This window comes from Cydia splendana, chromosome 17 (assembly GCF_910591565.1).
Source record: "Cydia splendana chromosome 17, ilCydSple1.2, whole genome shotgun sequence".
NCBI lineage: Eukaryota > Metazoa > Arthropoda > Insecta > Lepidoptera > Tortricidae > Cydia > Cydia splendana.
In genome coordinates, this window is record NC_085976.1 from 1,234,397 (window position 1) to 1,260,288 (window position 25,892).

The 25,892-nt window shown below is 36.3% G+C and overlaps 3 protein-coding genes across 3 annotated transcripts in view; 1 reads left to right on the top strand and 2 right to left on the bottom strand.

Moving 5' to 3' along the window:
• The window catches only part of LOC134798618 (acetylcholine receptor subunit beta-like 2), a 69,146-nt gene extending 66,269 nt beyond the window's left edge, over window positions 1-2,877 (bottom strand). The window contains exon 1 of the mRNA XM_063770981.1: window positions 2,741-2,877. Within this exon, the coding sequence (XP_063627051.1) occupies window positions 2,741-2,837 (97 nt within the window). The 5' untranslated portion in view covers window positions 2,838-2,877. The remainder of the gene's footprint in view (window positions 1-2,740) is intronic.
• Window positions 2,878-4,029: 1,152 nt separating this feature from the next.
• LOC134798529 (alpha-tocopherol transfer protein-like) lies at window positions 4,030-12,876 on the bottom strand. Its single transcript, XM_063770914.1, has 7 exons — window positions 12,712-12,876; window positions 12,533-12,630; window positions 7,509-7,668; window positions 6,478-6,727; window positions 6,058-6,168; window positions 4,972-5,108; window positions 4,030-4,708 (listed from the first exon to the last, which is right to left on the bottom strand). The coding sequence occupies exons 2-7, from the start codon at window positions 12,618-12,620 to the stop codon at window positions 4,663-4,665; spliced, it is 792 nt and encodes a 263-aa protein (XP_063626984.1). The 5' UTR covers window positions 12,621-12,630; window positions 12,712-12,876; the 3' UTR covers window positions 4,030-4,662.
• Window positions 12,877-17,077: 4,201 nt separating this feature from the next.
• LOC134798627 (clavesin-1-like) lies at window positions 17,078-21,289 on the top strand. Its single transcript, XM_063770991.1, has 6 exons — window positions 17,078-17,225; window positions 18,621-18,715; window positions 19,393-19,537; window positions 19,776-19,867; window positions 20,804-20,905; window positions 20,990-21,289. The coding sequence occupies exons 1-6, from the start codon at window positions 17,078-17,080 to the stop codon at window positions 21,287-21,289; spliced, it is 882 nt and encodes a 293-aa protein (XP_063627061.1).
• The last annotated feature ends 4,603 nt before the right edge of the window (window positions 21,290-25,892 follow it).

The following is a 25,892-nucleotide window of genomic DNA, read 5'->3' on the forward strand; positions in this document are numbered from 1 at the left end:
AGATCCGAAAAAACCTTTTTCGGTCAGATTAAGAGAACCCACCAAAATTTTTGTCAGATTAAAAAAATATGCTTTCAGGATACCGAGATAAACCTCCCCTATGAAAATCTGACGCGCTCGAGTATTTCAAAAAAACTTTTTTTTTTTGCATTTTCAAAAATTCATCGTAACTTATCGTCACGCCGAAATCGTCAGTTTTTTTAAAGGAAGCTTCCTTGGGGCCTACTTAACACCCCTTCCGAAAATCTGACGCGCTCGAGTAAATTTTTTTTTTTGCATTTTTGACTACTTTATATGCCTACCCCCACCACGCAAACCGGCAGATTAGTATACCGTTGTTATCAGAGGCACTCGGGGCATACGTAGTATGAATATCTGACGCGCTCGAGCATGCCCAAGTAACTGTTTTTTTTAACATTTTTGAAAACCCGTACACGCCAAACCCACCGCTAAAATGGTTTTTGCCATACGAGCTTTTCTTTTCGAAATTATTTTATCTTTCGATTTTGATAGGTCTCGACGGCGCCGTTGAATTACGCCATTTAGCTACCTCGCCTCACCAATGAGAAGTAAAAAAATCCATGTTACAATTATTCACAATTTTACAACTCTTCCGTGGTAGAATTTTCAAGTTTCTCGCGAAAAGCAAAACGGTTTGCAAATAGAATGCACCTAGCAAACGGGAAGCTCACTTAAGCCATCGTTACACAATTCTAACACGTTGGCTACTCATCATTTAGCGTTCTTCCGACAACGCGACGACAGTCACGTTGGACCGCATGCTTTTGTGGGCGGTGGTATTCTCGTACACAGATTACCGTTTAATGTGTCTACTTTGCTCTGATATTCGAAATTTAATTTAAATATTGAATAATTATTTTATCTTACTATATAATATAATTTGTTGTTTAATGTATTATTTTGTTGTGTGTATTTGTATGATCCCAGGTGGTCGAAATGAATGATAATTTAACCCTTAAACAGGCCTGACGCATTTTTTACTTTTGATTACTGGTTCGGGTAGGTAATAGATTTATAAGAAAAGTAGTTTCTTGATTTTTTTATTATTACTAATTCATTAAAAAAACCCGGTGGTGTTTTATATGCCTACTGCCCGTTACCAATGGTGCCACGTGGTTCTTATATGGCCACTGCCTTGTTAGCTTTGCTTGTTAGCCACTTTATAGACTTTACGGCAATGACATTTTGCGGTCGTTGTATTTACTCTGCACGTCAAAAAAAAAATCATTTGTTATGTAGTACCTATAGATACACCACCTGTTTAAGGGTTAATTTAATTTTAATATGTACCTAACTCTTTGGTGTTTTTTTAATACCTCTCTTAGTTTTTTGTTATTATTTTATTTAGTTATTAACATAGTTTTTAAGATGTTTATACTAACAACGTTATGGATCAATGATTTGAAATAAACGATTTTTATTTTATTTTTTTATTTTGTGGCAGTACGTATTGGTTTAAAGTCGACCAGTACTACCTAACACTTAAATGGGGTTGTGATATAAGTATGTGAATAAGTGAATACTTACTTTTGAAGCACGATTACCCAGTGGGGTGCAAAGTAGGTAGGTACATTTTACGGGACCTTTTAAGTATAAATTAATAATGCTCACTCCCTTCTAATAAGTATTAAAATTGCGAAAGTACCGTAAAATGGGGTGAGTAGGTGCAAAACTGACATTCAAACCTCGATAGCATTTTATTTTTACATACCTATGCAAACTGAATGGTGCATACAATAAGTGTTCCGGACGTTTGTATTTTAGTTTTTATTTTATTTTGGGTAGCTCAATTTCATAACTTTGACGATAAACAGGAAATCCCTCCTCACCCCGTAGTTCCTCGTATTTGGGGTGAGTTGGGTTTTCATACAAAGGTGATTTTGGAAGACTGTTGGATCGTTTCTTTTTATTATGTGTATTACTATAGCTCCATTTTAAATTGGAATACATTATTTTAGTAGCAGTAGCCTTAAAATGCCATCTCACCCCCCTTTCACCCTTCTCTCCCCATTCATAACCCAGCTCTCCCCGCGAACCCTACTCACCCCATTTTACGGTAACTGTCGGTTTGTCTTATTATAAGTAGTTGGACTATTGAAGTACCTATTTCAGGGCAAATTGTTGACTATTTTATTGAGGTCCCCGATATTGATGGAAAAACAACTAAGTATGTTTGATTTATACTTACAAGTTTGGATTTTAAGATAACATGAAAAGTTGCTATTCAGCAAGTTGACACTGTTTATGACACTGATCTTGGATATTAGGTGGCATAAAAATTGCCAAATTTAGCAAGTAAGTATAAGGGTCAAACAGATCACTGTGTTATGTCTTTCCTGTAGACATACACAAGAGTTAAGGGCTATAAAGGTTAATTTTCTTATTTAACCCTTATCCACGTGAAAAGGTCCTCCTTTTATTTAGAGAACTATGATAAAATCATTGCTTACATGCCCACAAGCTGTTAACTATTGCCCACAGGAGAGAAAAATGTACTGTTCGCGATAACACACTAGTTTTCTCTCCTGTGGGCAATAGTTAACAGCTTGTGGGCATGTAAGTAATGATTTTATCATAGTTCTCTAAATAAAAGGAGGACCTTTTCACGTGGATAAGGGTTAAATAAGAAAATTAATCTTTATAGCCCTTAACTCTTGTGTATGTCTACAGGAAAGACATAACACAGTGATATGTTTGACCCATAATAAACACTGTATACCTTTGGCATGTGTGTGCAGGGGCGGCGCGGGCGCAGCGCGCGCGAACAGCAGCGCGCAGACACACGCGCTTGCGCAGACGAACCACGCGCGTAACATCACTTGCGGCTGGTTATCGACTGAAGACTTACTTGTATCATGCGATGATATAGTCCGGAAGTATCCTGCACGTCCAGCATAATATTATCTGGATAAAAGTCGTGTGACTTTATACATCAATAAAACTCGGGGTTTTGGGTACGGGAATGTTTATTACACTACGGTAGCCAAAAATGGGTAAAGTTTACAGGAGACACAAAAAACATGTTACTAATTTTTCAACTGTATTAAGAACGTGAAATCTAGGAATGTAAATAGTATTTTATACAATCGTGATATAATAGACAGTTTTTCAGTAGAGTACAGTGTTTAGGCAACGAAGCTTGCTGAGTTGCCTAAGTAAGGTATGCGAAATTTAATTGACGTAATTTCACATCCCCTTTACGCGAAAAAAATACAAAGCGAATTCCTTCATTGATAAAGCGTGCAAGTGTAGGTAATAATAATCTTTTCTCACACATTGATACTTATGTTTAACATTCCGTTAGTTAAGTTTAAGCATGAGGTTCTTAGTACTTTAAATACTTAATGCTTAGAATATTTTAACTAAAACTACTTTTTTTTCTCTTTATTTTCTTTTATTTTGAAATTCATTAATCATGCCGACAAATGTTTGTTCTGTGGATATATTCTAGTTGTTATTCCGTTGTTTATTTTCTGTAAACGTGTTAGTAGTTAGTGGCAACTGCCACAGTGGCAATGAAGTTTCATTGGTTCATGTATTGAATAATGTCAATGTTTGTAAGTATTATTGTACATGTACCGTTTGTGCCCAAATAAACATTAAAACAACGAAAACAATTGCTGCGGGTTGCCCCAGGGGAGTAAGGATCACTCTTTTTAGGGCGTCCTGTATTTCCCTGTATAACTGCAGCCTTAGGGCTCAGTATTTGCAACGGGCCTATAATAGGGCCCTTCGAGTCCAATATGATAACGCGTTCCGGGTGCCAATGGGACTGCTTCGCTTCTGTAGCGTCGGCCTAGCACAGGAGGGACGCGACAGTATCTCGCCCCCGAGATAGACTACCCGTCTTTTTTAAAATGAACTAATTAAAGAGGGACGCCAATCATTGCTACATGTGTTGGTCTATTATCAAAGCTCTGCCTGAGTATTTTAAAAACCGTCAATAGATACTTACCTAAAATAAAGGTCCAAAATGCTTATTTATTAAAGGGAAGAAAAAAAATGTGTTTTGATTATTTATTTTCATTATCATAACCAAAGAGAATAGAGTGTATAGAGAGTTACTGTCATGGTAAATTATGTAGCCACAGTACCTACATTTACTGCCATCTTTCGGCAGAAGGTTAAAACTGTTAGAACGCCACATATGTAGGTACCGCTGTGGCTACAAAATTTACTTTGACAATCCGCCTTTATTTCAAATTTTCTTTGTCATAACTTAAGAGTTATTCTCTTGTCGGTGGAGTATCTTCCAGCTTTCCCTATCTTGCGTCGGCTCTTTGACTTTTTACGATCCCTACTTTTTCTTTCACTTGCTATAATAAGCTGCGTCTGGGTTTTCCTCTATCTTGCTTGCGTCCTAAGTACCTATCTCTCGGATAGTTTTAAAGAAGTATTCGTGTCGAAGTGTCCAATCATTTTTCTGCGTCTATTTGCTCTCCTTTCACTTACTATTCTTAACACCTCCTCATTATTTTGCTTAACAATAATAAATTACCCACCCTACCCATGCATTGCCACACCCATTTACTGTCGTTCATATTTTTTTGTTGATATAAGTAATGGCGATTAATAAATAATTCTTCACTTGGTATAGCGTTCGTTCAAAATCCGAGGATCGAAGACAATTAAGTAATTGAACTATTTCTTCGGAGTTTTCCACAAGCCATCATTTTTTAACTCGTCACTGAAAAGATCAACAATAAAACTAAATATGAATCGAACAAATATCCAAAACGTTGAAAGTTGAAAGAGATATCTAAGTACTTGGGCATAAAATGAACCATCATCGAAGCTCTTTAAGTATGCCATTAAGGATTGTAGATTGCCATCCATACGAGCGAGAAGTCTGGACGTCTGATGTTGGAAACCAAAATCCACTAGGAGTGGTTACCATGGTACATAATTGACTGTTATAATATAAACCAAAAATATGCAATTTGCACCAACCTATGTTTGTGGATTAAGTCAATTATTCCTTTATTGTAAACTTCTAAACTGTCGAGGTTTCCGCCTAAATCCTTGGGTAGGTCGTCCTTGCTGAAGTATTGGAACAGGGTGTCTGAGTTCGGCGTGTGGAAATGAAGCTGAAATATTTCAACAAAATAATGTTTAAAAACACTAGGGAACCATTGGGCAGTCGGGAGGCTCGGGCACCCCTTTATAATAAGTCCTGATTTACTACGGGAGGTAGGGGGTAATAGTTATTTGTACAACAAGAGATCAAAGTTTGATATTTCTTCGAGTGCTTATTTTGAGTCCCGTGCAAGCGAAAGATTCTATAATAGATTCTGAATCTAATTTAGAATCTTGAGCGTAGTAAGGGATTCAAAAGCGCACGAGATGTAAATAACTTTGATCTCGTGTAGTACACAAAAATTTTCACCCTAAGCAGTGAGAACATACCTAGAGGGACAGAGATAATAGAACCCAAGTATATCGAACTTGTATTAGACCCCGCATGTTGAAATGACATTTGACTATAAAGATCACTTGAATGACATTTTGTCTCACTCAGTGAGCAAAATGCGATTTTGCTCACTGAGTGAGACAAAATGACTTAGTGAGCAAAATCGCATTTTGCTCACTGTTTTTAAGAAGCAAAGTACCCTTGTTCGAGCTGCTGAGGTGAAAATGTATTTAAGTACTTTTTAATGAGTGATTGATAATATAAATGTAGGTACTAACAGCAATATTCATAAATGGTTTTTACTCGATGAATTTGTGAACCTCGTGTATTTGCAATAACGTTTACAAATCGGTTAACTGTATGGACGATATTTTTTTATGATGTAGGAGGCAAACGAGCAGGCAAATCGCCTGATGGTAAGCAAACTGACGTCCGTGGTCACCCGCAATACGGTAGGCCTAATAGCATATGATTGGCGCGACAGTATCTCGCGGCGAGATAGACTACCCGTCTTTTCTTAACTATGTTAATAAAAGATGGACAGGTATAGTCTATCTCGCCGCGAGATACTGTCGCGCCAATCATGTGCTAACCTGGCTGGAGTTATTAATATTCCTGGAACTTACTACTTCACTCATTTCCTTGCTCATAAATGGTTTAAATAATGAATAAAGTTTTTCCATGAAATACGGCGCGTTTACCATGTGCATTTGCTTTATCCGTATCGGCATGGCTTCCTGAAAGTAAGTTTAATTATTACACAGTGATTTTTTTATGTTTTACACTGCCCTGAGAGTTAAATTATGTAATGTCAATTTGGCTTAGAGGGGCTATTCCGTCCACGAGCGTATATTTCTTTGATTTTTAATCGTATTCTTCCCCGGCACTCAAACTATTTCTATACCAAATTTTATCTAAATTGGTTCAGCGGTTATTGAATTTCCACACAATTTTCAATCTCCCTTTTCACATCCTTAATTTTTTTTAAATATGGGAATTAAAAAAAAGTATTTTTTCATATTTTATGCTAACGTATAATCTCTTACCTCCTGATACTTGATTAGTTTCTTCTGTAAAGACAAATGTATTTTCCAGAAAATCTTCAAGCTTATATCCTTGGCATCAAAAAGCGTCAAATCTGCTTCCTGTAAACTGCTTTCCTCAAGTAACCACGCATCGAAGGCCAGAATAACGATGCGTATGAACTCAACATGTTCAAACTTTTGGAAACCTGGGTCATTGATTTGGAAGATCCACAGACGTCTGTTTCCCGATATGGGAACGAATGCTAGGTTTCTGAAACATAAATAATAACTTTATAAGATATTTATAGTTGTCATTGGAAATTTAGAAAGTAAGTATGAGGTAAGTAAAACGCAAGCTGGACACTAACTGACTTTCTAGATCTACGAGGTTTCAACGACGAAAAAATCTACATGATGTCGGGTGAGAATACGTTTGTGCCATACGCCACTTCCTTTGTTTTGCAGGAGAGCGAAAAGATGCTAAAAAAAATCGAAAAGTTTTACTTAGGAAATATTGAACTTATTTATAATTTATGAACATATGTTTACTATTTATAGTACTATACAAGTATTGTAAATATAGTAGTAATCATAAAATAAAAGCATTTTTAATATTGCCAGATCCGTTTTTGATGAGTAAATGTTAAACGTACAATGTATGATATGACACAAACGTTTTGGATATGTCACACTTTTGTGATAATTTTCTGTTAACAGAGTGTAATTATCCTATAGCAAAATGCGGATATGGCACAACATTTAAAAAAAAATTTTTTTTTTAAACTGATTACTGTCAATTTAGCATATTTTTTTGTTATTTAAAGAATCATTAAAAAACGATTTTGCCAATAATGGATATGGCACAAACGTATTCTCAACCGACGATGACCCTTTGGATTAATATTATTTATGAGAGTTTCCTTTGTGGAGTTCCTATACTATCCAATTGCATACCTACTTATTTAATATCATGATATCGGTATTATCGGTAGTTATCTTGATGGATCCTTAATTAACGCATCGTCAATTGAAACAATATATCGTCTACTTACACGTACTGAAACGCTTGCTCCACGCGTTTCCCTAATGGGTCTCGATCGCCGAAAATCTCCGGAGTGTCGGCGCGCAAGTTGGAAAACTCCTCCACGGTTTTCTGTGTTTTTTGCATATCGTAGTAGCAACTGTGCAAGAACCTTCTGAGTAGTTTGTCGTCTGCAACATTTAATAGATCGATTGCAATCGGGATTGTGTCTTAGGGTAACATTCCATTCCTGACCGCAGCTGCACTACTAAGTACGAAACGCGTCGGTGTTATTGTCAATTTCCGTAGTAAAATGAATGGTAGTGCTGCTGTCGTTGGAAATGGGCTGTCACCTTTAAGTTCACACCGTTAACACGACCTATCGTGTTCCCTAGAACAACATGAATGCACTGTCTGTCAAACTTCAGTTTTGTTAGATAGTAAGAATTCTTATTAGCTACTTAATTAATATAATTATCAGTGATCGTTAATTTTCCAGCAATTTTGGTGCATCATTGTTGGTTAAAAGCATCTGTATGCCCTACTCTAGGTGGAATAGATAATTAGGGTTAATAACAGTAATATTAACCTTAACCAATCCTCTCCCTAGAAAAAAATTGAAGAAAATCCTTTATTTTTACTATGCTGCACCAAAATTGCTGGAAAATTAACGATCACTGATATTTATATTCTGACACGCAAATTTCTAAATGATGTCATTCAGATATCGTGCATTTCGCTCGTACATGTATTTAGCACGAGCGAGACGCACGATAGATAAAATACATCATTCGACATCATTCTGATGTCAGTGTACGTTCGAACTGGCCTGTGAGACTTCACACCAGTTGAGACAATTAGTGAAGTAACGTAAGTTACTTAAGAATATCTAATACCAATAAAACCTGATAACGTTATCACATGTCAATCCTTGACACGTTTATAAGGGCCTCATAATATGAGTGAATGTAATAATATATTATTATACATCTTAGACTTGATGAGATGACGGGCGAGAGAGAGGTATGGAAGAGAAAGACATGCTGCGCCGACCCTAAGTCCCAAGTGAATGCTGCCGTCCTAGTCTAAAAGGCAGTTTTTCGACAAAAGCTACTTTCGAGATAATCGCAAAAAACCAACCCAAACATCTTTCTTGAATTTCTACGAAACGGAAAAACTTTTTCCATTTTTTCTTTTTGTATGTGGTAGGTATATATATGTACTTATTTTAGGTATTTATAGTATGTTTCTAAACAGCTCAGTTTTTTTGAATTTTATAAAAAACCCTTTAGATTAGTATTAAGCTTAAAAATGTGTAGGTCGTACTAGTCAAGAAGGCGGTAAACATGCGTTATGCGGCGTTCTAACTTAGTTACGAAGTAGAAACTAGGTAAAAACGCCGTATATGTCACATGCTGCCTTTTTGCTTAGTAACAATGAATAATTCCCACTTGAAATCCTAAGTTAAAAGACCGTATAGCAGCTATTCGGCCTTTTTGGTTAGTATACTAGGAAAAATTAAGATTTTGTCCAGATTTTCGACTAGCGTGCTAGTGTAAAAAAACGTATACCATCAAAAACACCGAATATACGGTTTTATAGATTAGTATTTATGGAAGAAATGGGAATAAAAAATAGACACGTAGTTTAAATGTTTATTTATATACGAACAAAAAACGCCATACTACTAGGCTATTATTAAAAAAACGAGATCCAGCGATTACTTTTGGATTATAATCTTAATTACCATACAAAATTAACACATAAATTGGGTTATTCCCACTAGTTACCATCAAGTTGTTACCAGTGGTAACTAATGGGATTTGTTTCCCAGTAGTTACCACTGGTAAAAGGTGGGATTTTTTCCCCAGTAGTTACTACAATTTTGTTAGGGTTCAATAAAGCCTCTATTTTTATAGTATTCTACTTATACTGTTTTTATTACTATTTAACTATAACAACTTGATGGTAACTAGTGGGAATAACCCGATTTATATGTTAATTTTGTATGGTAATTAAGATTATAATCCAAAAAGTAATCGCTGGACCTCGTTTTTTTAATAAAAGCTTAGTAGTATAGTGTTTTTTGTTCATATAATAAAAGACATTTAAATTGTACTGTAAAAAAATGTTGGTGGTAACTACTAGGGAAAAAATCCCACCATTTACCAGTGGTAACTCCTGGAAAAAAACTTCCCAGTAATTACCACAAAACTGAGTTGGTGGTAGCTACTGGGAAGAAAGGTGGGAAATAAATTCCCAGTAGTTACCACTGGTAACAACTTGGTGGTAGATACCTAACTGGTGGGAATAACCCCATAATATGTACAAATTTTTAATGTGTACACTGTACAGTCTTTCTGATTTTATTTGTATCATAGGCTAGATTTACTCGACTCTACTAATGACATTACATGTACTTCTAATGAGCATGAGCAACGAAACTTAAAAGAGTCTGCAATAAGCTCAGCCGAATTATTACTTACCATAAAAACGGAGATTCGTACTCATTTTAAAACAACGTGTTGGATTGTAATAAATTGCACATACAATAACATAAGGTATATCTATACCAGTACCTAATTAGTTTATATTCCAACAAAACTAATGAAATAGAGGAAAAATAAGTTTTGTATGAAAAACTTATATTCGCTGTATTTTTTTTATTATGGTATCTGAAGCTACACATTAATTACAGGCATAGATATACCTTATCCTTTAGTGAGTACAAAGTTTTAGAGCAATCTACCTAATCGTGTTAAAATGAGAGCGTAACTACGTTTGTATGGAGATCCCAGCTTGCTGCTGACTAAAATCTTAGCAACCATCTATCTTTGTAGGTGACCAGTTTTCGCATACACGTAACTCACAATAATACATAATGTTTTACCGAATTCGTGGCATCTCTAATAGTTATTTTAGTTTGTTATCAATAGGCATCGAATCATCGAGAGTTTCATCGCACGGTAAGATGTTAGCGAGTTGTGTAGTCTACATTAGCAATAAAATTAAACTCGTATTCATTCCTGCACATACTCTGTCATTTATTTAATTCTAAAACGCGTTTTAGGGGTTGTACCTAATTAAAAATCAGATTCAAATTTTAATAAAATTATTTTTCTATTAGATTACAAACTCATAGCTTTTACTCTTTTAACATACAACTATTACCTAATACACAAACATACCAACTTATTTTAAGATACATATTGTTTTTTTATAAAACCCACTTAGGTATTTAATGGCCTAATATATACGAGTATATAACTCTCAGTTGGTTTTTGGATGGACCCAGGTTCCATACAAAGATGCCTATGGTCCTTTGTCCTGGTTATCTAAATACTTAGGCGGAAAATGTTATTCTGTCCATAAGAATTCTCATTAAATTTCCCTTTAAAACATTTTTCAATAAGATTTAAACTCTTCGTAATGTCAAATACCTACTTGGCTTATAGGGAATTAAACCCGATACAATTAGCTCTAATATAAATTTGATTTTATTTAAATAAAAGCAGTCAAACCATCGAATGAAAAAATAAAACTTAAACAACGTTTGCTGTAGAAAAGTACGTATGAACAATTTCATCATCACAAACTACGCTAGAAAGACGTATTTGCTGTCGAGCGTAAGTATTTGCGAGGCAATTTTAAAGTATATACCTTGATAAAAATGATAATACTCGAAGGTACTGATTGTAAACACTACATATTATTGATAACATATGATGGTAATGCAATAATAAAGTATTTTTCTTACTTTGGCGTTCGGTCAATATTTCGCCCGCAAAATGCCACCTACGCTCGCATACCGGCAGCGACAAGCCTGCGCTTGCGGCTGACGGCTTTTACTTAGCATAAGGGTGTCTTTCGGCGCGCGGGGAGCATGACGAAGGTTGGAGCATATACTGCGTTATAGACTAGTTAGACGCACTTTCAACCATTATAAAAGTTTGTTTGCGTTTAATACGACGTCCATACAAAATAAGAAGAACGTATAACATTTATACGTTTCTAAAGACTATTATGGTGACGTAAAAAAGTTAAGTGATACTAGGCTTAAATGACGTATGAGACATTTAAACAAAAAAAAATACTATACGATTTTTTAGACTAGTATCAGATCTAAAATTTTGCTAAAGATCCTAATCTTAAAGCGCGTATAGCGTCTTTTACGTATTTTTAGCCTAGTTTTTGGCTTATACGTTATTTTAGGCTAGACATGGTGGATAAGATTTTACGCAAACCAGAGCGTAAAAAAACGTATAGCTGCATATACGTTGTTTTAGCCTGGCTTTGTCAAATAGTCGCTTTTTAGACTAGGAACGCTTAGAAAATTAGTGCAAATACGGTCTTTTTACGATATTTTTCTCGAAAACTAAGCCACTTATCGGAAAACGGGCCAAAGTGGTCGATGCATCTTGATCTCTACATTACGAATATCACAAAAAGTCAATTTTGGCAAAATGTCGAAAAACTGCCTTTTAGCTTAGGAGGGCAGAATGGGACAAGGGCAAGAGAATGATGATACATCTTTGGCTTTGGCGTATTTAGATATCATTTAAATTTCATTTATTGAGCTCCTCCGCCGCTCCGATATATCTGATGGCGACTACACTTGTTTTGAGCAATAAAGTTTACTACCAAAAAGAATAGATAGTATAGAGGGGTCCTGTCATTGTAAATTTTGTAGTCACTGTAAATTTACTGCCATCTATCGACACACGACTAAAACTTAAAATGAAAACGCATAAAGTTATCAAATAATGTATATATATGGATAAATGATTTTATTATTTTTATATCATTTTGATCCATGTTCATTCACTGATATCTATGTGTTAGAATTGTTAAATATGAAACGGTGTCGTCACGCCATCTAGCTGAGGATAGGCTAAAGGTGTGTGCGACATCTATTCGAGAATGACTTTTACTTGAATTCCGAGGCACGTTTTTTCCTTAGACTTTATACGTCTTATACGAAGTTATATATGTCTTTGTTACTACTAAGTACTACCACCCACTGCTTTGAAAAGATCATAATCCAACTTGTCTTACCCATATCTTTGGCTACGTGTGGATGCTTCGCGACCCATTCTTTCAGCTCCATAACTTGTTTTTCCAATTCTTGTTGCGGGTTCTCCATAATTTTTTAGCTGTATTAAAACATTTTTTATATAAATTAAATAAAAAAAAAACATCTTGGAAGCTTTACACAAACTAACACATACACATACCTTTTGTTTACACAAACTATTACTTGTTCAAATATTTTATTCTCCTATTATAACGAATCGATAGTTTATAATATGAAAGTGAATTTTATAAACGCAATATTTAAATAAAATAAAAATTTAAAATCAACACACAAAACACTTCATTTTTACAATAAACTCGTGAGAATGACATGTAAGGACTCAAGCACTGTTGCATATCAAATGACACTGTTATTAGTTGTTTTGATGTGTTCAGGGTGCGTAGCCAACAAGCCAATCGCTTACGAATCTGTCACTCGCACTAATATGGAAGAGTGATAAAGAGACCGACTGCCCTATTCGAACTTTAAGATACGTCAATTAATAGATCTAGAAACGATATGGGTTAGATGTGTCAGTGTCAAAAGTGACGTTTTAGTTTGAAGAAACGTCACATTTGACACTGACATATCTAATCCCTATCGTTTCTAGATCTATTAACTGACGTATCTTATAGTTCGAATTGGGCGGACAGAGTGTTTCGTCATCGTAGCGCAAGCGATTGTCAACTTGGGTAGGCACCCTGTACAGCTGACCTTGAAGCGCCATTAGATAGATAGATAGATAGATAAAAACTTTATTCGTTTCCACAACATACATGGTACATAGATGAAAGAAGACATGCAGCTTAAAATTATCATAAAAATTAATTTACAAATCTTAAAGTAGAAGAAAAATAAAACAAATGCAAAACCATGTGTCGTGGCAGAGAAAAGGCGCTGGCTCAGCATGGTGATGCGGCAAGCCACATCGCTGATATTCTGCCAGGACCTTTTACAATAATGAAAAGACTGTACAACGCTTAATTCTTATAAATCTAACTTAACTAAGGTAATGATGCTCATGTTGTGTGTTGTGTGTCTACTGTCACGTGCTTCTGTGTATGAGATGTGGTAATATCCGTTCCCGGTCTTGTTTTATATTATTATTGAAATTAAATTTAGATGTTACCCTAAGATTTTACTAAAATTTGAAATTGAACATAAATATAAAAGAGACTACATCATCTAGAAAGGAGATTCAGCCTTGAAGTTTTTGATGGTTTAAAAGGTGTAATCGATATTTAAATTTAAAATTGGATTTATTTTTTAAATGTCGTATTGGCGGAGGAATGTTGTTCCAACATTTTGTTGCACGGTAGCGGAAACTCCCTTTAAAAGCAGCGGACCTGTGTTTAGGGACTTGTAGCACGGCTGCTCGTGACGCTCTAGGTTGGTGATGGTTGTTAGTGAGCCATACAAGTTTTTTAAATAAATAGGTGGGCAATTTAGTCTGTATGGTGTCAAAAAGTAAGCACGCGAACATAAGATCCAGGCGGGCGGTCATTTTTAAAAGACCTGAGTTATTTAAGTATGGTGTAACGTGAGCCCGGGGAGGAACTTTAAAGCAATACCTAGTGCACGCATTTTGCACTCTTTGAATAAGACGCTTTGAGCGAGCAAGAAGACATGGACCGTAAGCAGTGAGGCAATAATTAAGTTTGGATAATACCAGGGACTCACAGAGTCTTATTCGAAGTTGGACACTGAGAAGGTTCCGGAAATTGTACAATACTTTTAGGCGATAAAGGCAGTTCCGAACAGTTTCTATCACGTAATTTTCAAAACGTAAATTTGTGTCAAACAGTAGTCCAAGATTTCGGGCCTCATCCACACGATCAACTGTTACGTCATTGACAATGATACTTGGGCGCTTACTAATGATAGCCTTAGTCTGATTTATAGACCCCAGAACCATAAATTTTGATTTTGATGGATTTAGCACAAGACAGTTTGTCGAGGACCAGTCCGACAATCGTTTTAAGTCGTCGTTAACCTTCGAACCATTCGAACTAAACTATTAACTTTATTTGATATTGATACCGACCTTTCGCAGTTGATGTTAGTGGCACCAATATACAGCCCAATTAGAATGTAGGTACACTGGCACTAGATTCACTAAAATGATATATTTTCAGATGAATCCGCGGTATTCGATGCCTTATCCAGCCTTGAATAGATCATTGAATGAGTTAAAAGTATTAATTTTTATAATACTATTGTGGTGGACGGTAGATTTAGTTTTATGCAGTGCATGTAAAGGGGCCCACTGATTAGCAGTTCGCCGGACGATATCAGCCTGTCAGTTAAACGCAAAATTTGACAGCTCCGAACAACTGACAGGCTGATATCGTCCGGCGAACTGGTAATCTGTGGGCCCCTTAAGATAGGTTCTTACACTAAAACTACCGGGAGACAGTGACGTCAGTGACGTAGTTGTACGTTTCAGATGTAATTGTAATGACAATGACGTCTTAATAATGGTGCCGCTACGTTGTGAAACGTGCGAATTGCAACCAAACAGTACAAAAGTGTGTAGACCTGAAATGATTCAAATATACACTGACATCAAAATGATGTCATTTAGTTATCTTGCGTCTCGTTCTGTCAATTACATGTTACATTTATGGACAAGTACGTAATGCACGATAACTAAATGCCATCATTTGGGTGTCATTTTGATGTCAGTGTACGTTCGAATTGGCCTGTTCAGTTCAGTTAGGTCAAGATCATATCAACACGAGATTTTAATAGTTCGAATACCGCTTGTAATGAGTTATCAATGCTGGTAGCCTATCTATGAAATATGTTTATAATATCCGATTAAACTAATGTTATCGGTAATTACTGCTAATTTTAGTTACCGTATATCTTTATTATATAAATAACACGTCTAAGATGGTTGTGATCATATATGTGATATCAATATTATAATTTTCTCAAAAATGGTCGGCAAAGTCGACTTTGCCGGTTACAAAATGGGTGGAGAAGTGCGTACTATATGGTCAGTCAAAAATGCCAATTACGTCCGCAACCCTGATAAATTAACCAAAATCCTGACATAAATGGCAACCCTAGTTAAACTATAAAATAATTAAAAGCCCAAATTGTTTCTACTGTATATGAACGGACACGGGAACTCCTACCAATCAACAGTATAGATTGCTTACTCTAATAAGCAAAAAACTAAACGGTATATCCGTGCTCCTGGATGAATATTCACGAATACGAATAATCGAGTCCATTATTAGGGATACAAGCCGCGAGGTAAGCGCTCGCGCATCGCGTCGCCTGTCAGGCGAAACTGTCAGGTTGAGTTATATTTGGTGTTGAGGAATACTAATTAATCCCTGATTCCTAAAGTGAGTTAAATGGTCAGAAGGGCATTCCAGGAAAGTATTGGGCACGTGACACTATTGTTTTAAGTTTTTAATACTTCTGATATTTATAGCTAATAAACCATAATTGACGTGATAAAGTTTGATAATTTAGTTTAAATTATAACAGTATAGAATACAGATTTATGTGATTATTACGGTAGCTGTCATATCACATCCTAGACGAAGTAAACCTTTTTGAAGAATGCCCACTACCACTCAGAACGGTACTTATATACTTTGCTGCAGCGGTTACTCTTAAACCGTTTCGTGGCTTTGAAATTGTCACTAAAATTGATCCTGGCTCCAATTTCACCACGGTGACAGGTGCGACAATTGTAAAACATCACTGTTGCTGACGTCACAGGTATCCATGGGCTACGGTTACCGCTTACCATCGGGCGGGCCGTATTCCTGTTTGCCACCATCATTGTTGTATTAAAAAAAACTGTATTATATCGGAAAAAAACAGATATTTCTCTTGCTAAGTTTATGACAATTGTCACAAAAACACTACAATTGTCACGAAATTCCGACATATAACTCATTACCTGTCAAGAATTACCTACAATTCTTCTAAATCTTGACAATTGTCAGAAACTTCGCAAAAGAAATATCTGTTTTTTTCCGATATAATAAAGTTTTTTTTAATAAAACAATGATGGTGGCAAACAGGAATACGGCCCGCCCGATGGTAAGTAGTAACCGTAGCCCATGGATGCCTGTGACGTCAGCAACAGTGATTTTACAATTGTCGCACCTGTCACCGTGGTGAAATTGGGGCCAGGGGACGCTACTTTCTTTCTATTCTTGGTTATGCTCATTACTTATAAACTAGGAGCCATAATGTAATGTTTTCTTGGATTGTCGCGAAAGTTATGCATGGACAATAACAAAACATAAGCATGTATTTCTGCCATAATAACAAAAAAAAAACATTTATATCAAATTAAATATTAATTTTAAGAAATTGTTTGAGCACATTGCTAAACTTTTGAACCCAATTTTTTTTTATAAAATGAAATAAAACGTTAAATAGTTCGCAACTATTTACTGCCATTTGTACCTAGGTATTACTTGCTTTTTCATGTTTCTAATACTTCTCAAATCCAACCATATTTTGTATAATCGTTGTTGTACCAGGGAACCAGCATGTTCAAGATGTATCTCGAAATAGCCTTCGAGGCCGAACTGGACACAAACGAGCACCCAGAACTCCTGGAGATGGCTCGTGAACTTTGCGAAGAGGACTTGGAGACCAGGGTCTCAGCCATCCAGGAGCTTAGAGACATGATATACGGTAAGGAATAAGAGAGAATATGCCGATTTCTTTTTAACTTTTTCGAACGCTGGTCAGAGTGGCGAGTCACAACTAATAAACTAGAACAATGGAACATTGCTTTTTGAGGGCCATCAAACACGGATTTCAAATAAAAATGTTCACGTCTATGGGATCGAAGTCACTGAAAGATAATTTTGGCCATCGACAACTATATCTGATAGACAATAACCGGAACTTCAGATATCTCCAGATTTTTAATGAACAGGCCTAAATTATGACATTTTGCTATCGTGCGACCCGCTCGCACCAATACAATACGGAGTACGAGCGAAATGCACGATAGCTGAAGGGCATCATTTAGATGTCATTCTGATGTCAGTATACGTTCCAATAGGCCTGTAAGGTGCAGTGAGTTCAGGTCCCTCTCCGAACGCAACTCGCTGAGCACTGAGCGGACGGCCGTGCATACGCGGATATAATGACTAATTATTTGCATTTCAAATTCAATTGACTTAGTCAATCGCGATCAAGCTACATAAATTCTGTGCCTTGATTACCGCTTCCATGTTGCTCGGATTACCCCACTAGATAATTCCGTATTGCAAGCGCATCAAACATGACACTAAAAATAATTTATTGACCGCCAGAGTGTGGCGTGTGCGGGCCTCAACATAATTCATTGTTGACGTGTTTTGATAACTAATTGATTAATTCTATAACTGTTTTCTCTTCAATTTTTTTTTTTTTCAGTTATTATCTTAGTCAACTGCAATGAAGCTTCATGAATTCGGTGCTTTAATTAAGAGCCCCTCAACGTGCACACTAGCGCCACTGCTAAATAATCGTGATTATTTAAATTTAACGAAAGATATTCAACAAAGGAGGCCGCTACGTATTATATTTTGTATTTACCTTTCGAATATATCAAACTAGTTTTTATGTTGCTGATTTCGTCAATCTATGCGTCCAAAGTTAAAACGGCCGTTTTTGTTTTGAGATCATAGATTGACGAATCCAGCAACATAAAAACTAGTCTGATGTATTCAAAAGGTGATGTGTGCACGTTGATGGGCTCTTATTCGCCATGTTGGCCGGATTACCCCACTAGATAATTCCGTATCGCAACGCGCATCAAACATGAGAGTAATAAATAATGTATTGACCGCCAGAGCGTGGCGAGTGCGCGCCTCAACGTACTTCATTTTTGACTTATTTGATAACTAATTGATTCATTCAATAATTGTTTCCATTTCTATTATTTTGTTCCCGCTATTATCTTAGTCAATTTCAATCAAGCTTCACAAATTCGGTGTCTTAATTAATTCGCCATGTTGGTCGGATTACCCCACTAGATAATTCCGTATCGCAACGCGCATCAAACATGAGAGTAATAAATAATGTATTGACCGCCAGAGCGTGGCGAGTGCGCGCCGCGGCGGACGGACAACGAGTTCCTGCTGCGGTTCCTCCGTCAACACCGGTTCGTCGTACGGCGCGCACACAGACAGGTCACCTTTTCTCTATTCCATTAGGACCTTTGAAAAATGCAAACAAACAATACCATATCGTATCGTATATAATTCTGTGGATACAAATAGTTGTATCTCAATCGCGAAATGTCTGAGTCACGTGGTTGGTTTGTTTACATTTTTTTAATGTGCTAAGACGACGTATCAAATCTTTTGAATGTGATGACGGTGGAGGAATCCTCTACTGAACATTATACTGAAGAGTGAAGATCCCTCAAGAAATATATATTATAATCTATATTTTTATGTAACTCCCTACTGTCTCCTCCATAAATTTTATATTGTTTACGTCGAAATAGACATGAGTCGGACGGAATGAAAATATGTTGTTTATAAACGATACTCCCTTACTTTTTTGTATTCAAATCGGTGCAAAGTTAACCAGGTCATTCTAGGACTCTATTAGTTACTCAATATCGCAGCAATTATTCCATTGTCATCGGAAATACGGAAGTATTCCAAATTTCATTGAATCAGACACCAGGAAGTGGTTATAATTAAATTTACAAGATTTATTTGTATTTAGCTGTAAAGCTAAATAAAAGTGTGTAAAAAAGAAATTAAGCTATTAAAAATTAGTCTTAGGTACTGCACCTAGGTACCTCCCCAAGACTAATTTTATAACATAACAAATCATTTATATCGACACTTCACAGTTGGTGCGGTACTGCACATTTCTTGAGCAGTACCCCGACCTGTACAGAGGTGTAGACCTCTGGGGTCTGGCGAGATTGGGCGCCGCGTACGAAGTCTGCATACTTGACCGCCCAGGCGTCGGCCGCATTTCCATACTCAGGTTTGGTGCGTACTTTACTCTAGAAGTCTAAAAACTATTAAATAAATGGGGAAGTAGAAGTAGAAATAGTATTAAGAGTTTCACGAACCCTCCTCCAAAAAGCCGGATACCATAATTATGATCGTAGTTAACGACAAAATAATATAAAAGTTGACATGAATATTTGAGTAACTTTTTGGCAGCGTTTTTTTTGGGCATTTTTGTGAGACTTAATAGGTAAACGTTAACGTTCTAAACCTTTAGGAGCCTGGGACCCCGACGAACATCCTGGAATTTTCCTCGTGCAGGTTGCTTTTGCTATGACAGAGATCTGGCTACGACTGCCCAAGTTACAGGTGAGCTTGGAGGCTTAAGACTTACTAGACTTGACATACAAGAATGCGGGACAAGAATTAGAAAAACAAATACTTATGATTAAACAATAAATAAGTTAGATGACGTGAATTTAAGTTTGTAAATCTATATACAGGGTGTCCCTAGCCATTGGACAAAGCCGAAATGTACATAGGCATTAGGGTATTTAGGCACCTGCCGCGATAGCAGAGGACGCTGGTTCGATTCCAGCCTGGGGCACTAGAGGCCTTGGTCACTTTTTCTTAGTATATGACATTTATTTCAGTTTATAATTTATATAGTAGTGTTTATACTTGATAAAAACAAATTAAAATATTTTTCAGAAATAATTTAATTTGTTCAAATAGTTTAGTTTTTAGAACCAGTATACAAAGTATCATAACAATCGGTTAACCGTTTTGATTATCTTTTTTATTTATGATATTACTAAGATTCTGACTTGTGACAAATGTCATCATTGCCGCACATTTTCAAACAAATTGTCAAAAGCACTGCCAATGATTAATACAGTAAGTTTCTTTTTGTTGTCGATTATTGGAAATAAGTTTTGTTTAATAATTTATTTTTTTATCTTTTGTTCTAATTAAAAAATATTACCGTTAGAGCATTTCTGAGAAGTAACCCTACGTGTTATTTCAGGGTTCGTCCAATGGCTAAGGTCACGTTGTATATAAAAATTAAATGCTGTTGTTTGTCTGGCTAAAACTCGAAAACGGCGGAACCTCTATTTTTTTAAATTATTATACATATTGTGGTAGGTACGAGTATGTTGATATGTGCCTATTTAAAGTGTAGGTTAAGTAAGTAAGTACCTACTAATAGTTGTAAAACTTAACTGAGGTTGTGATTTAGTTTTCATAATTTCACAAAGTAGGCACAATTTATGAAACCACTAAATCTCAGCCATATCTTTCCAGGTGTTAGGCGGCACGCTTATCGTCGACTTGCAGAACATCACCATGAAGCATGTCGCCGCGCTCACCCCTACCATTGCCTACCAGATCGTGTGCTTGGTTGGGGTAAAGTGAATCGTCTAGAAATTGACATAGATTTCACATTTCTTCTTTTATTTTATTACTTTTAAAACCCCCTTTTTATTTCAGTTGGCGCTTCCCTGTGCCCCAAACTCCATTCATATCATCAACTACAACTGGCTGCTCCACACCTTCTTCTTCCTCTTCAAACGCTTCATCCCCAAGAAGGCATGGAAGAAGATCCACTTCCACAGGCATGACCTCGAGTCCCTTCGTCAGATCATTGACCCTGAGTGTCTCCCGGCTCGATACGGGGGCACCTGCCGGCATCATACCACCATCGGCCATTGGTTCAATAAGATCAGGCAGTACAGAGATGAAGCTTTCGATCGGGAGATGAAAGAGTATGGTTGGTTAATAAAGGAATGATGTAGGATGGAAATTATGAAAAGATCTAGATTATTTTGTAACGCTAATGAAGATTAGCAATACCACATTATTGACTGAAAATATATGACGTAAGGAAAGTTCGTATTATTGACTTAACCTTATCCTATCGCACACATGCAACACACAACGTTTTTATTATATGTAATTATGTATTTATTATTTCATTATACAATTTTTTAACATTGGGTCATGTTGTACCAATGTTGTACAGAGTATACAGATTTCTGATTTCAAAATTACAAGCGGTAGAATTCTGATTTAATTTTTTTAAGATTTTTCTAGTTTTTAGTCTTGTCGGTTTTTAAATTTTTACTGTTTTCTTTTATAATATAATTATAATTTAATCAAATTGTCAACTCTTTAGGGAGTATTTGCGTTAGTTGTTCACGCCCCCATGCGGCAAGTTGCAAAAGTACTAACTTCTTATGGTTTTATCAAGAGGTAACGCTTGCGTCATCCGCGATCGTTCAGCTATTCTGTACTAGATGGCGCAAATATTAGTATTATTTTGGGTCACGCTGGGAGATGTAAAGTATTAAAATACCGTTAAATTAGCAATATAATATGTGACGTCCCACGGGTAAAGGTACCTTATGGCGGTTGGCGCTTACGCTATTATTAACGCCGCTCCAATATTATTGCTGCGCTATGCGACGTAAGCGCCGGCCGCCGTAATGTACCTTTTTCCGTGGAACGTCACATATTTACATACCTTACAAAAATCAACATAGTTTATTTAAAGCCGTTTATTAAACTGCAATCCCAGTATCCCAGGATCGAAAAATATTATTAAATTGTTCTTTTTAATTTCAACAGCTGTCTTAAATTAATTTTGTTATATACCTAAAGTTGTCGCACTTGTAATTGTTTAAGCATCTTTCTTGGCAACTACGCAATTTTCATCAAAGAATTCTGAGATTCTGTCGTCTCTAGAATAATTTCTCGTCTTGTGAAGTCCTAGAATTGTTAGGATGAACTTTAGTGCCATTTGTAGTCCTAACTAGATTATAAATCTAAAGCCCGACGTACGGTCGAGTTCACAAACATCTTTTCACATCACCTATTCGAAAAAGGGCTTTTTCTTCCCCGTTAGGAGGGATCAAAGTGGCACTTTTCTTCCCTGCTAGTAGGGATCAAAGTTGTACTTTTCTGTTCTAGGACACGATTTTTTCTTTTATGCATACTATTTTTTTTTGGTCAAATAATACATATTTTGGAACATAACAATTTCCTCATGGATGATGTAAAAAGCAGTATGTGTCACACGGTATCAAAATATTTCGTCTTGGGCGTTAACACTTGAATCCCTCATTACGCTCAGGATTCTACTGTTCGGGATTCTATTGTAGAATCCATCGCTTCATTCAGGATTCAATGTACGCCCTTGACGGAAATATATCATTTTGATCCCTTGTAACACAAACAACTATTATATACAAACGGTCCAAAAATATATTTACACGACCTTATTGTTAGTGTCTTAAAAGCGTGTAAATATATTTTTGGATGGATGTTCGGGCCAATGTTTGGTCAATCGCCGGGGTGAAGAATGCGTTAGAGAGCAAGCATTATTGCGATTTCATTTCTTCACAGTTGCACTTCAAAGATTATCTATTCTCAGCCAACGTACATGCTTATGACATCCTTTTCAGCCTGCCATAAAAAAAATCAAAAAAGTCTTTTCCAGGGCACCGAGGCGCTTTCACGTCACTCGGAGACATGTGCTATCGTAATTGCGATCTGCGCTCTGAAAAGCGTGTGTTTGATAAAAGAGCCTGCGTTCCGGAGGCCAATTGACACTTATATTGTGACATTAAAATGATATCTAAATGATGTCAGTCGCGCGTGCATTTCGGTCACACTTGTCCGTACATGTATTACCGCGAGCGAAACTCACGGGTGACTGCTATCATTTAGATATCATTTCGATGTCACCATATAAGTTTGAATTGGCCTTTTGGTTGGACACAATATTGTGGATTATCCTTTAATGCTACGTAGATTGCCAATAAACCGCTTTTGTAAGAGTGCGACAAGAAAAACTGTTTTTCTAGCTTAGTCGCGTAACGAACTGAAAATAAAAAAGTAGCAACTGAATTTAATAAGAAGTAGAGCAGAAAACTAGTGCTGGGGAAGCAATACTGCAGTACATGCTGGGTCGGTGCCATTTCGCTATTACGTCAAAACAATAGAAAAGTTAATGGTTAATGAATAGTTACATAATTTATATTTTAAATGAATTCATTTCATTATGTTTATACTGTATCTTGAGTAGGTATGCGTTTTTGATAAATATTTTTCCATTTTAGCTTCATTTCATGCGTACAAAGAGCGTCACCTATTGCCATTAATGGGTTCTAAGAATAACATTGGACTATCTAATCACAATAGTAATTACTTTTATTTTTTCACATCACCAATTCGAAAAAGGGCTTTTTCTTCCCTGCTAGGAGGGATCAAAGTGGCACTTTTCCTCCCTGCTAGGAGGGATCAAAGTAACACTTTTCTGTTCTAGCACACTATTTAAAAAAAATTTGCACATAATTTTTTTAGCTTAAATAATCTGTTTAAGCATCAGATTGTGTCAACACTAAGATTTGTTTATTTTCCTCATAGTTGATGTGAAAAGCAGTATGTGTCAGACGGTATCAAAATTATTTCGTCTTGGGCGTTAACACTTGAATGCCTTATTACGCTCAGGATTCAATGTACGCCCTTGACGGAAATATATCATTTTGATCCCTGGTAACACAAACTACTATTAACGGCCTACTATTTTCAAACGCTATTAGGTACAAACCTTATTACAAAAGGCATAAGTTCCACGGATGTACAGTTAACAGTGTGAGCGATGGTATGTCTGTTACTGGAACGATGTTTCTGTGTTCATTTGTTATTAAAGCCATTTTGCTCATCTCACCGCATCCAAAATCTCCAATTGCACAATAGTAGCGTTTAAGTTTCAGTCTTAAGACGACAGACAATGAGGGTGTGCTCCGAGTTTCGCATAAATTATAAAGGGGTTAAGTTGAAATGACGCAGGGTATGCAAATCCTTCAAGTTTTGTTAGTCTCGGGTTACCTCAGGGGAAACAATTAGGTACAGCGTTCTTAATGTCTTACATGGGATTTGGACTTAAGGAATTGTCATTGAAACTCTGATTCAGAGATGAATTCAAAAGCTAAAGTCTGACTTGATCTATATTATAATTAAGACTTTATATATTTATTCGTAGAGTGCATGAAAATACAGACCTCTGGGCTTTGCGGAACAAGTCGCACAAAAAACCTACTACTCGTGATAAGATAATTTAATTTCGTCAATTTAAATTCTAATGCATTACTTAATTATGTTCAAACCCCATTACCAAGGTTGCAGTACATTGAAAATAACGATTGGTAAAAATACGTATACGTATCCTAAATTCGCCTTTAGTACATAACTTCGCTTTAATTGGCATTGAGCAAAATATGAAAAGCTAAAAGCTTAAATAACGCTATTATCTACTGCCCTTTTCTTCCAAGAGTTTCTTATCTTTCATTTAATTACCGAACTAATTTCATAGTTCGTTTCTTCACTGAACTTTGATGAAGTTAGCTGCTCAGCCACTGTTTCGATCTGTCTGAATAAGTGAATTACAAGTCGTCAGTCATCGTTTAGCTCAGGGATTCTCAATATTTTTCAGTCCACGGCGCACTTTTCAGTTTTAGGCTCTGACGCCGACTGCACGCCAACTGCAAAGTCAGCGTGAAGTTCCAATACAAGTTACAGTCCGTCTGTACCGGCCCTAAATGGTTGCTACGTGGGCGACCTATTTAACGCCTTTGACGGCCACAAATGTGATAATTCTCGTTTAATTTATAGTGTCAAATGTTTAAATCAATAAACATACAACAAATACACAAACACACACACACATAGGGTAAAAAAAAACATACAAAACAATCTCTTCTCACAGAATCAGGTATGACTATATTTTAATTTGGTCTTACGATCGGATTGACTCCCTACATTCTGGCAAAGGAATTCTCCGCCTCTTATCCCAACTCTGCACCGAAATCCAAAATTCAGTGCGCATTTAAGTTATCCCAGAAATTCTGACTTCATTTATTAAATTAATATGGGCCCGATTCGGATTTTGAAATAGACATCTATTAGACATCTTTAAGACATCACCAAGATACGATAACGATATGTTTAAGATCTAACCTGTCAAATTTGACATTTGCGCGATTCTGGAGATACTGTTGAACGATTTCCACAGGATATGACTTAGAGATCCAATTCACATCTAATAGATATCTTACTCTATCTAACGTAAAACTGACATTGGTTGCCCGAATTGCGCTGCAAAAGAGAACTAGTTGATATCTAAAGTATAACGTATCTAGAATGGATCTAGTACGTGTCGTCTCTTGTGAATATCTTGAATTTCGAATTCGGCAGTATGGGTCTTGCTGTTCGTTTTACGCTTGAGTGAATACCAGGAATGTTGGGTAATTTAGTCTTAAACTTGGGTTAGTTGAAATTGCATAGTAATGTTTGCATAAACCTTATACTAGTAGATATCAGTAGTGGCAGG

Excerpts from the sequence above, each read along its gene's own strand:
- LOC134798529 (XM_063770914.1), bottom strand. The coding sequence starts at position 12,620 with ATGGAGAACCCGCAACAAGAATTGGAAAAACAAGTTATGGAGCTGAAA. Across the intron at positions 6,728-7,508 it reads GAGCAAGCGTTTCAGTACGT|AAACCTAGCATTCGTTCCCA; the intron begins GTAAGTAGACGA and ends TTTATGTTTCAG. Across the intron at positions 6,169-6,477 it reads AACTAATCAAGTATCAGGAG|GAAGCCATGCCGATACGGAT; the intron begins GTAAGAGATTAT and ends ACTTACTTTCAG.
- LOC134798627 (XM_063770991.1), top strand. The coding sequence starts at position 17,078 with ATGTTCAAGATGTATCTCGAAATAGCCTTCGAGGCCGAACTGGACACA. Across the intron at positions 18,716-19,392 it reads TACGGCGCGCACACAGACAG|TTGGTGCGGTACTGCACATT; the intron begins GTCACCTTTTCT and ends GACACTTCACAG. Across the intron at positions 19,868-20,803 it reads TACGACTGCCCAAGTTACAG|GTGTTAGGCGGCACGCTTAT; the intron begins GTGAGCTTGGAG and ends ATATCTTTCCAG.